The 13,377-nt window shown below is 38.0% G+C and overlaps 1 protein-coding gene and 1 pseudogene across 2 annotated transcripts in view; one reads left to right on the top strand and one right to left on the bottom strand.

Annotated features, from left to right (window-relative positions):
• UCHL5 (ubiquitin C-terminal hydrolase L5) overlaps window positions 1–8,804 on the top strand; it is a 50,720-nt gene extending 41,916 nt beyond the window's left edge. For both annotated transcript variants that reach the window (XM_036837156.1, XM_036837165.1), the window contains exons 10-11: window positions 3,672–3,770; window positions 8,339–8,804. In XM_036837156.1, coding sequence (XP_036693051.1) covers window positions 3,672–3,770; window positions 8,339–8,383 — 144 coding nt within the window. In that variant the 3' untranslated portion in view covers window positions 8,384–8,804. The remainder of the gene's footprint in view (window positions 1–3,671; window positions 3,771–8,338) is intronic.
• A 1,377-nt stretch (window positions 8,805–10,181) lies between these two features.
• On the bottom strand, window positions 10,182–10,938 carry LOC118883435 (annotated as a pseudogene).
• Between the last annotated feature and the right edge of the window lie 2,439 nt (window positions 10,939–13,377).

The raw sequence follows: 13,377 nt of genomic DNA, 5'->3' as shown, positions 1-13,377 counted from the left end.
ATCTGCTGTGTGTTTCTCTGTCTTCTCATTTTGCTTAACTTACTGTGTTTGGGATCTCCTTTTCGCAGGCTGGAAGTTCGTAGTTCCTGTTGTTTTTGGTGTCTGTCCCTAGTGGCTAAGGTTGGTTCAGTGGGTTGTGTAGGCTTCCTGGTGAAGGGGACTAGTGCCTGTGTTCTGGTGGATGAGGCTGGATCTTGTCTTTCTGGTGTGCAGGTCCACGTCTGGTGGTGTATTTTAGGGTGTCTGTGGCCTTATTATGGTTTTAGGCAGCCTCTCTGCTAATGGGTGGCGTTGTGTTCCTGTCTTGCTGGTTGTTTCGCATAGGGTGTCCAGCACTGTAGCTTGCTGGTCGTTGAGTGCAGCTGGGTCTTGATGTTGAGATGGAGATCTCAGAGAGATTTTTGCCGTTTGATATTACGTGGAGCTGGGAGGTCTCTTGTGGACCAGTGTCCTGAAGTTGGCTCTCCCACTTCAGAGGCACAGCCCTGATGCCTGGCTGGAGCACCAAGAGCCTTTCATCCACATGACTCAGAATAAAAGGGAGAAAAAAGAAAGCAAGCAAGAAAGAAGAAGATAAAATAAAATAAAGTAAAATAAAATAAAGTTATTAAAATAAAAAATAATTATTAAAAAAATATTTTAAGTAATTAAAAAAAAGAAAGAAAGAGAGAGCAACCAAACCAAAAAACAAATCCACCAATGATAACAAGTGCTAAAAAGTATACTAAAAAAAAAACCCCAAAAAACGGACAGAGAGAACCCTAGGACAAATGGTAAAAGCAAAGCTACACAGACAAAATCACACACAGAAGCATACCCATGCACACTCACAAAAAGAGAAAAAGGGAAAAAAATATATATATCACTGCTCCCAAGGTTCACCTCCTCAATTTGGGATGATTCGTTGTCTATTCAGGTATTCCACAGATGCAGGTTGCATCAAGTTGATTGTGGAGACTTAATCCGCTGCTCCTGAGGCTGCTGGGAGAGATTTCCCTTTCTCTTCTTTGTTCGTACAGCTCCCGGGGTTTAGCTTTGGATTTGGCCCCGCCTCTGCGTGTAGGTCGCCTGAGGGCGTCTGTTCTTCGTTCAGAAAGGACGAGGTTAAAGGAGCAGCTGAGTCGGGGCTCTGGCTCACTCGGGGGGGCGGGGGGGAGGGAGGGGTACGGATGCGGGGCGAGCCTGCGGCGTCACAGGCCAGCGTGACGTTGCAGCAGCCTGAGGCGCGCCGTGTGTTCTCCCGGGGAAGTTGTCCCCGGATCACGGGGCCCTGGCCGTGGCGGGCTGCACCGGCTCCCGGGAGGGGCGGTGTGGAGAGTGACCTGTGCTCGCACACAGGCTTCTTGGTGGCGGCAGCAGCAGCCTTAGCATCTCATGCCCGTCTCTGGTGTCCGCGCTGATAATAGCGGCTCGCGCCCGCATCTGGAGCTCCTTTAAGCGGCGCTCTGAATCCCCTCTCCTCGCGCACCAGGAAACAAAGAGGCAAGAAAAAGTCTCTTGCCTCTTCGGCAGCTCCAGACTTTTTCGCGGACTCCCTCCCGGCTAGCTGTGGCGCACTAGCCCCCTTCAGGCTGTGTTCACGCCGCCAACCCCAGTCCTCACCCTGCGATCTGACCGAAGCCCAAGCCTCAGCTCCCAGCCCCGCCCGCCCCGGCGGGAGAGCAGAGAAGTCTCTCGGGCTGGTGAGTGCTGTTCGGTACTGATCCTCGTGCGGGAATCTCTCCGCTTTGCCCTCTACACCCCTGTGGCTGCGCTCTCCTCCGTGGCTCTGAAGCTTCCCCCCTCCGTCACCCGCAGTCTCCGCTCGCGAAGGGGCTTCCTAGTGTGTGGAGACCTTTCCTCCTTCACAGCTCCCTCCCACTGGTGCAGGTCCCGTCCCTATTCTTTTGTCTCTGTTTTTTCTTTTTTCTTTTGCCTTTCCCAGGTACATAGGGAGTTTCTTCCCTTTTGGGAGGTCTGAGGTCTTCTGCCAGCGTTCAGTAGGTGTTCTGTAGGAGTTGTTCCACATGTAGATGTATTTCTGATGTATTTGTGGGGAGGAAGGTGATCTCCACGTCTTACTCTTCCGCCATCTTGAAGCTCCGCCTGATAAGCTTTTTTCAGAGAGTGAAAAGAGTGAAGGAAACTTCGAATTTTGTAGGACTTTGGAAATGGTACTTATTCAATTTGTCATGTTTGTCACAGTAGAAAAAGCAGTTTTTCATTTGAAGTTCAGTTGAAGGCAGGGATTATTCTTTTTCTTTCTGTTGCTTACCACAGTGTCAGAATACTGCTTTGCAACACACTTAACAGCCAACAATGTGATGGTTAGAATACGTGGACCTTGGACTAGTAGGATTCCTTCAGGTGGAAGTGGTAGGGACTGGCTCCAGAGTATTCCAGGCAGCAGAAAGGAGGGCTGAATTTATGGTGACAGGAAAGTAAGGGATGGAAACTTGAATGTTATCTTCTATTTTATGTGATATAAAAAAAGACCTACCTATTTATATATTCTTATGCAGTGTTGTTACATAATTAACTAATTTTTAATATTTGCCTAAAATAAAACTTAAGTTTTTAGAATCTTTGCTATATTGTTGGAGAATGCTTTGTTCAAAAAAATAAAATGATTCTTATACTGATATAAAATGAACACGTTAAGATTTTATTTAGTTCATTAATTGAGCAAACCTGTAAGATGTCACAACTATTTCAAAGGAGAAGTCAAAGAAGCTCAAATTTATATGAAATATAGGAATGTTGAAACGAATTCACAAAAGATGGAAACTGTTTTCTTCCCCTATGGGAAGGGAAGTAAATTGAACCTCTACCAGACAGTGAAAGGTTGCAATCACGTAACTTGGGAGAGCATACTTTAGACAATGCATAGTTTTCCACTGAAGCACAGACAGTCCCTACAGTCTATTTGCTTTTGGTCAAAAATAATGTCAAAGAAAGATTGTTCTTAATCACACAATAAAGCTGGTCTCATTAGGCATGGCTTTATTATTTACATAGGTGTAGTAGCAAGAGTGTTAATTTATCATGTGGACCTTCTAAGTTTGATTTCCTTTTTTTTTTTAAGATTTAATTTTATTTATTTTTGGCTGTGTTGAGTCTTCGTTTGCTGCGGGTGGGCTTTCTCTAGTTGTGGTGAGTGGGGGCTACTCTTCGTTGTGGTACGCTGGCTTCTCATTGTGGTGGCTTCTCTTGTTGTGGAGCACAGGCTCTAGGCACGCGGACTTCAGTAGTTGTGGCACGCAGGCTCAGTAGTTGTGGTGCACGGGCTTAGTTGCTCTGCGGTATGCGGGATCTTCCTGGACTAGGATTTGAACCCGTGTCCCCTGCATTGGCAGGTGGATTCTTATCCATTGCGCCACCAGGGAAGTCCCTCTAAGTTTGCTTTCATAAGTTAAGTTTTCATAAATTATCTCAGATTAGACTTTTAAAAGCCTCTGTTATTTGCTAAGCCAAGAGTAGGAAGCGACACCCAGGGGACTCTCTCCACATGTTTTATTGTAATTAGTCTTTATTCTCAATGGCAATGGAAATCTCATTATTTCTCATATTTTTTTTTATGAGAATGGAGGATTTTCTTCCATTTCTATTTTGAGTTGGAGGCAAAAATTAAAATATCAGAAACTTAGTGAAAATACAAAGTTAGTGTGGTTTGATACGTGTTTTATTTTCAGATTGAAAATATCAGAAGGAAGCATAATTATCTGCCGTTCATTATGGAATTGTTAAAGACTTTAGCAGAACACCAGCAGTTAATACCACTAGTAGAAAAGGTAAGTATTTTACTGGTGAGTACTTAAATTAGATTTAGATTCTCCAAAAAATGTTATTTGGCTTGAGAAGAGATAAAATTTGGTGAAGCTTTTTATTTTTATATTTTGCTCTTACTTACTGTTTTTCATCTAGAGGAACATTAGTTCAATCTAATATTGCAAAATAAAAATAAGGAATTGCATTACTGCTTTAGCGTTCCAGAATCCTTAGTGTCAGGAATTCAGGTTGTGCTATATTAGAATGAAATTTAAAACATTTTTCTTTCTTTAGCTGAAAACAAATTATTAATTTTAATTATTGAAATAATAGATTTTTCTTATTTAATTTAGCAAAAATTTGAATTATCATCGAATTTACTACTAGAATGAAGGGGGAAAAAAACATAACTTAGCCTAAGAAATAGGTTTTCTTATTCCTAAGTTATTACTCTTTCCACTGAGGGAAAACTAGCATAGGTTAGTGAAAAATTTGGACCATTAACTTAAAGACCAGAATACATAGTAGGGTTTTTTTTTATTATTAATTTTTAAGTTCGTGAAACAAAGATACATTTCAACCCAGCCGTTTGATATCATCATAAATTCTAAATAATACAAGATGTGACTTAAGGTTTTTATATATACCTTATTATCTAGATCCTGAACATGTGCTTCAACTTTTAGCATTAAATGTAAAAATTGTTACAAGAAGACTGCTAAGTCTTCTCTTTTCCATATAGGTTTTTCTATTCATGTATCTCAGGGTGTTAAATCATAAAAGTCCAAGATGGGAAACTGATTTTTAAAGTTTTAGATTAACAATTAGGGTCCTGTGATCCTCAAAATTGCCTGGTTAACAGAGTACCTCGATATTATATTCTTTGTATGAAATACTATGAAATATTTCTCTGTTGAAAATATTAAACAAAATGAAATATAGACTGTTATGCTCAATTGTATGATGTATCAGGTATTAAGTATAGATAAATATTGTTAGGGACCAGACAAATGTTATTAGAGAAATTTTAAATATATTTGTTTTGCTTTAAAATTGGCCTGTGAGTAAACTTTTTTGGGCAAGTTAAGAAAAGGACCATTCTTATTTGATTTTAATGACAGTATATTTCCATAATTTTTAAAAAAGCATAGTTAGAGTACAATAGCTTTTCAGCTTTTACATTAGAACCATAATTCCTTAGTTCACATTATTTTGGACACAGGGTGGCAGTATATGAATGCCTAGTGTTAGTGGAATACCAACTCAGTCTCTTCTTGTGTTTGCATTTGTTTTATTGAATATAATACAAAGACATTATTATATGTCTGTTTTATTGAATATAATACAAAGACATTATATGTCTGTTTTATTGAAAGGGTAGTTACTGACTTGCTTGTTCTTTGACTAATATTGTACAAGCAATATTGAGGTACATTTCTTTCTGTATAGATACTATACAGAAAGATACTGTATATGCAGTATCTTTTATGTGCCTAGATTCTGAAGGGAATTCAGATTCATTATTTGATTAAAATTTTTGAAATGTTTTGATTATTTATCCAACATTTATCTAGCTGAAACTATATTTGAGGCAGTCTCTTAAAGTCAATGGATATATACATAATTAAGACACATTTTTCTCTCTTAAGCAACTTAGTTGGGGAAAGGAATACATGATTATAGTACTGTGCTGGATAGTATTATTCTGATAAGTGCTAGAATAAAGTCATGCTAAAGATTCTGCGGCATCACAGGGTAGCTCCTAAATAGCTTTATGCTACTTAAAATTTCACGTCCACAAATTCTGAATCTGTGGTGAGAATTAAATGCTTAATTTCTGCCAATAATCAGCTTCCTTAGCACAAATATATTTTTGTTCATCTTATTTTGAAAAAAGAAATCATATATCATATTGAAATATCACTTTCTGCTGGTAAATGCAAATGTTAAAAATTAAAACACAATAAAGATTAGATTTTACAATTATATCCAATATAAAGACTTTAGTAGTGAAAATTACTTAATAAGTAATACTTCTAAGAAAAGAATTACATGTAGAATTCAGAAATGGATTATTATGTCAAAAATCCCCCCCTTCCCCCCAATGCCAAGTGAAAGTAGAAAAGATGTGGCTAGTCTAGGCAGTGTTGTTACGTGCTTAAAGCCATCCAGGATCAGATTTCTGAGTAATTGGAGTCAGGCCCTGACTGCCTGTGATGGTGTGGAAGTATTTGACCTGTGGAAATCTTTTCATTTTACAAAATAACAAAGAGTGAGGACTTTGATTCTCCCAAGAGCATGTGGCTTTAATGAATTAGGTTAAGATCTTGCCTTGTAAGTGTTCTTGTTCCGTGGAGCTTCTGTTCTTATCTGATCAGTTCATTGAGTATACATTACATAAAGATTGCTCAGGAGGTAACCTAAAAATGTAAAGTTATAAAACTTCTTGTGCCATAGACCAAATCTGTTCCTTAAAATATAAAATAAAATCAGCTATATTAAGATTTCATTTGTAAAACTTTTATTCAGACACATTTACAATTCTTTTAAAATTTTATCTCAACCTTTATATGTATTTCTGAATTACTGTCTATCCCAGGTTTTTAACAACCACCAATAACCTACCATAATTTAAAATCACAGATTTTGTTGCTATGGGGGATTCAAAGCACAGTACTGAATTTTGTCCAGATTTTACTAAGACATTATAATTCAGTTGGTAACAAATAACTAATCTGCAGAACTTGCTTTTTCTATCTCTTAATAGAAATAAGGTAGAAGAATAAAGTTATCTGCAATAATATGTACATTAATACCTATGATTACAGAATTTTCTGACTTGAGTCAGCAATTTTTAGTATCTCACTAGCACACTAAATAGAAGGAAAGTATTTCTTAACAGTGAACATTTTTTCCATGCTATTTTGAAATACAGTATTTTTTATTTTTCGACAAAGGCAAAACAGAATACAGGCTTTCAGTTTAAATCTTAGATATGTTACTTAGCTGTTATGTTATTAGCTGTTGCTTTTAGGCAAGTTATTTACTTTATTATAGAATCTATTTCCTCATCTATAAATTGGGAATCACACTTCACATTCTTAAGGGTTAAATGAGATAATATTGGCCAAGTTCATAATATGTGCTCAATAAGGTGGTAATTATTTATAACTTATTTTATTTAACTTACCATTAGTTTTATCTGAATTATATAGTTTAATACGTGTATGATACTCTGCATTATATGTCTTTGCTTTTTAAATTATGTTGTAAAATTTATGTCATTAACCAGTAGATTCATTCCTGTTAATCCTAGTAAACTTCCTGTATATTCAGAGATCATTAAGAAAAGAGGTACATATTTTTATTTCCAAATTACATCTAAAATTGAATAGTATTTTTATTATTTGGAAACAGAAGACTTCTTTGAGAAATTGTACATATCAAATTACAAATTATGCTTGTTATCTAAAAATGTTTATGCAAGCAATTTTTAAATTTTTATATGGTATGTATAACATATTTCCTCTTAATATATTCTAAGGCATTGCACTTAATTTTATCATACAGTTGTATGATAATTCTATTATCATTATAATGCATTATAAAAAAAAGATTATAGTTCTCATTAAAGAAGTTTTTTTTCTTAATTATATAATAGCAAAAGTCTAATTTATTTGTTCCTTTTCTGATTCAAGTGCCATAGTGGAAAGAACATTATATTCTAGTCTTCTAAAATCTTGCTTCTCAAAGTGTCACCTGAGGACCAGCAGACTTGGCATCACCTGAGAGTTTGCTAGAAATTTAGATCCTCAGGCATTTTACCAATTCAGCCTGCATTTTAACACAGTCCCCGGGTCATTGGTCTCTACATTAGAAGCACTGCTATAGAATATGTGTCTTTTGACCTCTATTGAGGTTTTGTTATATATTAGCTGTGTGACTTGGTCAAGTTTGATAACACCTGTAAGCTCTGGCTTCCTCATCTGCTAAAAAGTGAAATAGAATTACTGTGTTCAAGCTCTATACTTGTTACGAGGTTCAAGTGAAACAACTTGTGAAAACATTTTTTTGGTCTTACATGACCGAAAAAAGCCTCACTTATATGTGAGGTTTATCAACACTATGGGTATATAATCCTTAGTTATGTTAAACTCATTTAAACTATTATGTTAAATTCATTTATTCAAATATGCAGAAATTAATATAGAATTTTTCATATACTCAGTTTGTATGAGAAATGGGCACATATGTAAATATATTGTTTTGAAATAGTTATGAATGAGTATGACTTTATAGGATGAGTAACTTTGTATTTTTAAATTGTTACCATTATAATAATACATTTCAACTTCAGGTAAGAAAGAACTGCAAACCAAATATGATCCTTTTTTATTGAGGGCAAAGCATAACTATATCATTGTCCAGGAGTGGTTTGTTGTGAGTCTTATAAAAGATAATTCTCTAGAAATCTTGCAAACAACGCATCTCAAGCTTTTTAGCTTAAGAATGCCCTCTTAGACACATTTCATTTTAATATGAACTGGAACAGACTTTTAAGATTTTATAGTATACTGTCTTTAATTTCTAGGCAAAAGAAAAACAGAATGCAAAGAAAGCACAGGAAACCAAATGAAGAAGAAGATGCTTTGGGATGTGTACACATTTCTGCTTCTGCACTTACTTTCAAGGAAACCATTAAGTATAAAGAACTTTGAGCAACATCCTAATCGACTCAGCGCACGTTTGGCAATAGTCCCAGTCTGTCTCGTCTTCAATGCATGGATTCATAACCTCTCCCTGCCTGCATCATGTGCATGTGGTGCATATTAAATAAAAGTGGTGTTCAGAGCGCTTGCCCAAATCCTATTATATGACATTGGATCTGAGAACTCCTGTTGGTTCTCTGGATAGATAACTACCGTAATGAACCGTAATGAACTACCATAATGAAAATGGACAGATGATATTCTCTACCTGTAATTGCTATAATTAATCTTCCAATCTTCCAGCTTGGTTAAATGCTTAAAATTTATAAATGTCAGATCTTGATTAAATGGAGTCTCTTGTTTCTTTCTCATCATTAATGAAAAAATCAGTATTTCTGTCTTTGATATCTAAATATTTTGAAGATTTAAAAACTGAATTTTATCTTCTATACCAATTATTTGTAAAAGCTTGATTTTAAAGGAGATCGTTTGAAAAGAACAGAAGTATAGTTTCTGGGCTTCCCTGGTGGCCCAGTGGTTAAGAATCTGCCTGCCAATGCAGGGGACATGGGTTCGAGGCCTGGTCTGGGAAGATCCCACATGCCACGGAGCAACTAAGCCCATGTGCCACAGCTGCTGAGCCTGCGCTCTAGAGCCTCCGAGCCACAACTACTGAAGCCCACGTGCCTAGAGCCTGTGCTCCGCAACAAGAGAAGCCACCGCGATGAGAAGCCCACACACCACAACGAAGAGTAGCCCCCGCTCGATGCAACTAGAGAAAGCCCACGCACAGCATCGAAGACCCAACGCAGCCAAAAATAAATAAATAAATGTTTTTTTTTAAAAAAAAGCATAGTTTCTAGTGATTTCCATTGCTACCAGTAGAAAAAGTAAAAAAATCCCAATTTTATTTTAGCAAACTTTTTTCAGTGTTTGGGATTATTTTTGTATTGTAGAATTATTTCAGGAAGGTGTATTATGCATCAAAGCAAAATTTTAGGTTAAGAACAGATTGTAAATCTTAAAGATTTTTGGTGCTACTCTCAGTTTGGCAACATTTTGTATCTTTATAAAGAAATGGGGAGTTTAGCAATTCAGGCTATCTGCTTTTTTTGAAAAAGGATGATGGTGGTGGTGGAGGATCCTTCTTTGCCAATTTGAACAAAATTAGTACAGCCAAGTAGTTTCCAAGAGCCATTTGTCGTTTGCCCGCAATGGAATTGGGAGTTGCTTTGTTTTTTATTTTATAAAATAATATTGTATTCTTGCTCTTAATCTTCTTTTCCAAGTTAAACTTTAAAGGAAATTTTAGGGCTTCCCTGGTGGCGCAGTGGTTGAGAATCTGCCCGCCAATGCAGGGGACACGGGTTCGAGCCCTGGTCTGGGAAGATCCCACATGCTGCGGAGTAACTAGGCCCGTGAGCCACAATTACTGAGCCTGCGCGTCTGGAGCCTGTGCTCCGCAACAAGAGAGGCCGCGATAGTGAGAGGCCCGCGCACCAGGATGAAGAGTGGCCCCCACTTGCAGCAACTAGAGAAAGCCCTCGCACAGAAACGAAGACCCAACACAGCCATAAATAATAAATAAATAAATTTTAAAAAAAGAAAAGGAAATTTTATAAAACATATTTATAAAGGAAATCTACTTTTTTCTTTACTAGGTACCTTTCTGAAATTGATAAATGACTTTTTAATATTTTATTATGGAAAAGTTTAAACAGAGAGACTGTGTACTCATCCTCTAGTTTCAAACACGTGAATTTTTTTTAAGGATTTTTTTTTTTCCTGTAAAAAGCTTTATTGTTTCCATTTGGTCCAAGGGTTGGGAGAGGGCTCCAGCGTGTTGAAAAGGTGCCTACTTGCTGCCGAGAGCTGCTTCAGGCAGCAACCCTGACACTAGAGGGGCTCCTCAAAGGCCCCTGGACTTTGGAGGCTCCTCGTCGTGCTTGAGGATGAGCCTTTCGAAGAGATACTGGCCCAGCCCAGCCTGGGGGCCAACCAGCCTGCAGAGCTCAGTCAGGTGGTCGCCCATCTTCTGGATGAGTTTCACCTGCTCATCTAGGACGCGGCCCTCCCGGAAGTCACAGAGGCGGGGCTGTGCGCGTGCAGAACCCAGGGCACGCAGGTCCATGAGGGCCTGATTCAGGTTCTTCTCCATGAACACAGCGGCTTCAGCAGCGTCCTGGGTTTTATGCCACTCCTCTTGGGACGGCTTCTGCACGTCCTGGAAGAGGGCCAGGTGGCTGCAGTGGTTTTGCATTTTCAAGGGTCGCTCGGCACCCTCACGCTGCTCCTCCGCCGATTCGCGGAAAAAGTGGCCCACGCGCTCCAGAGGCACAACGCTTCGTTGGAAATAGAAGCCCAGAGAGAGGTAGGTGTAGGAGGCCTACAGGTGCATGTTGACCAGGCGGTGGAGGACAGCCTCCACCTGGGTGGAGTCATTCTGAGGAGTCCTGGAGCTCCCGGTTGATGGGTTAATAAGGAGTTAAGCTCAAAAAATGGTGTTGACCTGGCCTGGTGGCCGAGGATAGCTGAGTGGCTGATTCCAAAAGTTAAGACTGGAAAAAAGGTTGGAGGGTGGTCAGAGGCTGGAACGAGGGGCGTTCCTGGGTCTGTTCCGTTCAAACACGGTTGAAGCAAGAGACAGATCCTCGGGACCACCGAGCACACTGCCTAAGGATTGTTTTTAGGCTTACTACACTGTGGTATTTTTAACTAATGTGGGCAAGACCTGGTGGGAAGTTGAGTAGTAAAATTAATGAAATATTTTTCATACATAATTTCCGTTGAAGGTCATGAAGAATTTGTAGTTTTTCATTTGTGGGTAAATCTATTTCACTTTGGAAACGATAGTGATTATGGAGTGTTTTCAAAGCTATGATACAGTTTAACAATGATTTCATAAGGATTATTTTAAGCTCATCTTGAGCCCATACATTTATTTCAACTTAATTTATATACCCTCTTTTGTAGAGTCTTAAATTTTGTAAAGCAATACAAGGAGTATTGTAGTAGGTAGTATGCAGTAATCAAGGATGGTGTGATACTGGCGTAAGGATCAACAAATAACTCAGTGGGATAGAAGAGAGAGCCTAGAAACAAATCTACATTTATATGGTCACTTGATTTTTGACAGAGGTAGCAAAGCAATCCAACAGAGAAGGGAAATCTTTTCAACAAATGGAGCCGGAACAGCTAAATATCTCCATGGAAAAAAATGAACCATGATCCCCTACTTCACTAAAATGAATTTGAGATGGATCACAGACCTAAATGTTACAGCTAAAATACAAAGGTTTTTAGAGGAAACAGAGGTGAATATCTTAGGTGACAGAGAACAACCATAAAAGATCTAAAATTAGTGTTCATGAAAATTAAAAACTTGTCATTGGAAGATGCTTTTAATAAAAGTAGCTAGTATCAAGTGACATTTAAAAATTAGCTTTATTCTGGAAAAGGCAAGGCAAGGGGTTTTCCCCTAGAGCCTCTGGAAAGGAACACAGCCCAGCTGACATCTTAGTTTTGGCTCAGTGAGACTTATTTTGGACTCTGACCTCCAAAACTGTAAGAGAATAAATTTATGTTGTTTTAGGCCAAAAAGTAAATAAATAAATATTAGCTTTATAAAATCACTGAGTTAATAGATACAAGGATATTTTCTTATTAATCTAATTCTAATAAAATTCCTTGATAGGCGTTTCCATAGCTTAAGAATGGTTTATTTTATCTGCTTCCTTGATTGCAAATGCATTGTGACCCTTCATGATAATTTCTGCCAGTGAATAAAGAAGTATGACTTATCCTTTTCTGCGTCCTAAGTCATGAAGCTAGTGGGTAGAGAAAATGGAGGAATAAAGAGCAATTCAGAAATACATAAATGTTAGTTATGTGGGAAAAAAAATTTTTTTAAAGAAATGTTTAAAAGAAAGTCTGATTTGCTCATTTCACTTTTGCCCTTTCTTTTCTGAAATCTCATGTAATGATTGGGTAGGTGAAGGCACTTCCATTCTGTTTTATGCCTTTTAAAATAGCCAATTCTAAGGGATATACTTCTGCTGTTTTAAACAAAGAAAGCTCACCAACAGCTGCGGTACTGGCTAGTCTCAATTTCATATGTTTAGTTCCCAAGATAGCTGCCCTTTTTCTAGCAGAGAGCAGTCAGCTTGACTGTGTCACTAGAATAGACAAATATTTGTTCTGAGATCATGAATCATGGGGACTTGCTCCTCTGCTTACACTATGATGCATACTCCTGTGTGTGCTACAGTGTTACATGCAGATTAATACCTTTAGTTACTAATCCTAGTTGCCTAAAACATTTCAGGATACATTCAGAAGTTGCTCTTTTCCTGCAAGAGGATTCTGTTTTTGTTTCAGAAAAAAACATGGCTTTTAAGGTTTTCCCTTAAAAAAAAAAAAAAGAAAACTTAAAGATAAGCAAAATAAAATTGAAATTACCCATAGTTCTACCACCAGAGATGACTACATTAACATGTTAGTGTACTTAGTGATCCTTTTTCCCCACATGTTTTTGTATGTTAGTCTCACATGCCCTCTCCACATTCTGAAATAGATTTGTGTAGTATACATTATTTTTAAAGTTGATGACACACAATTTATATTTTTTGTATCATTGACGACTTACTTGCAGGAAACAAACCACTCTAGCTATTTTAAGAGGAATGGGAATTAATATTAGGAATTTTGAAACTACTTAGTTCCTTACAAAATCATTGGAAGGTATGGAGAAATGGGCTCAAGTTTGGGTCCCCAGAAAAGACTCCAGCGAAACATACGCAACTGCTACTACTGCAGCGGCCAAGGGGTTCACCAGTGGGGTTTCTGACGTTAGAACAGGCTGCAGACGTTGTGTTCTGGGAGCGTGGACCTGCCACACTGTCTGCAGGCACCCAGTGAGCAT

This window comes from Balaenoptera musculus, chromosome 1, assembly GCF_009873245.2.
Source record: "Balaenoptera musculus isolate JJ_BM4_2016_0621 chromosome 1, mBalMus1.pri.v3, whole genome shotgun sequence".
Lineage (NCBI taxonomy): Eukaryota > Metazoa > Chordata > Mammalia > Artiodactyla > Balaenopteridae > Balaenoptera > Balaenoptera musculus.
This window is presented reverse-complemented; position numbering and strand designations above follow the sequence as displayed.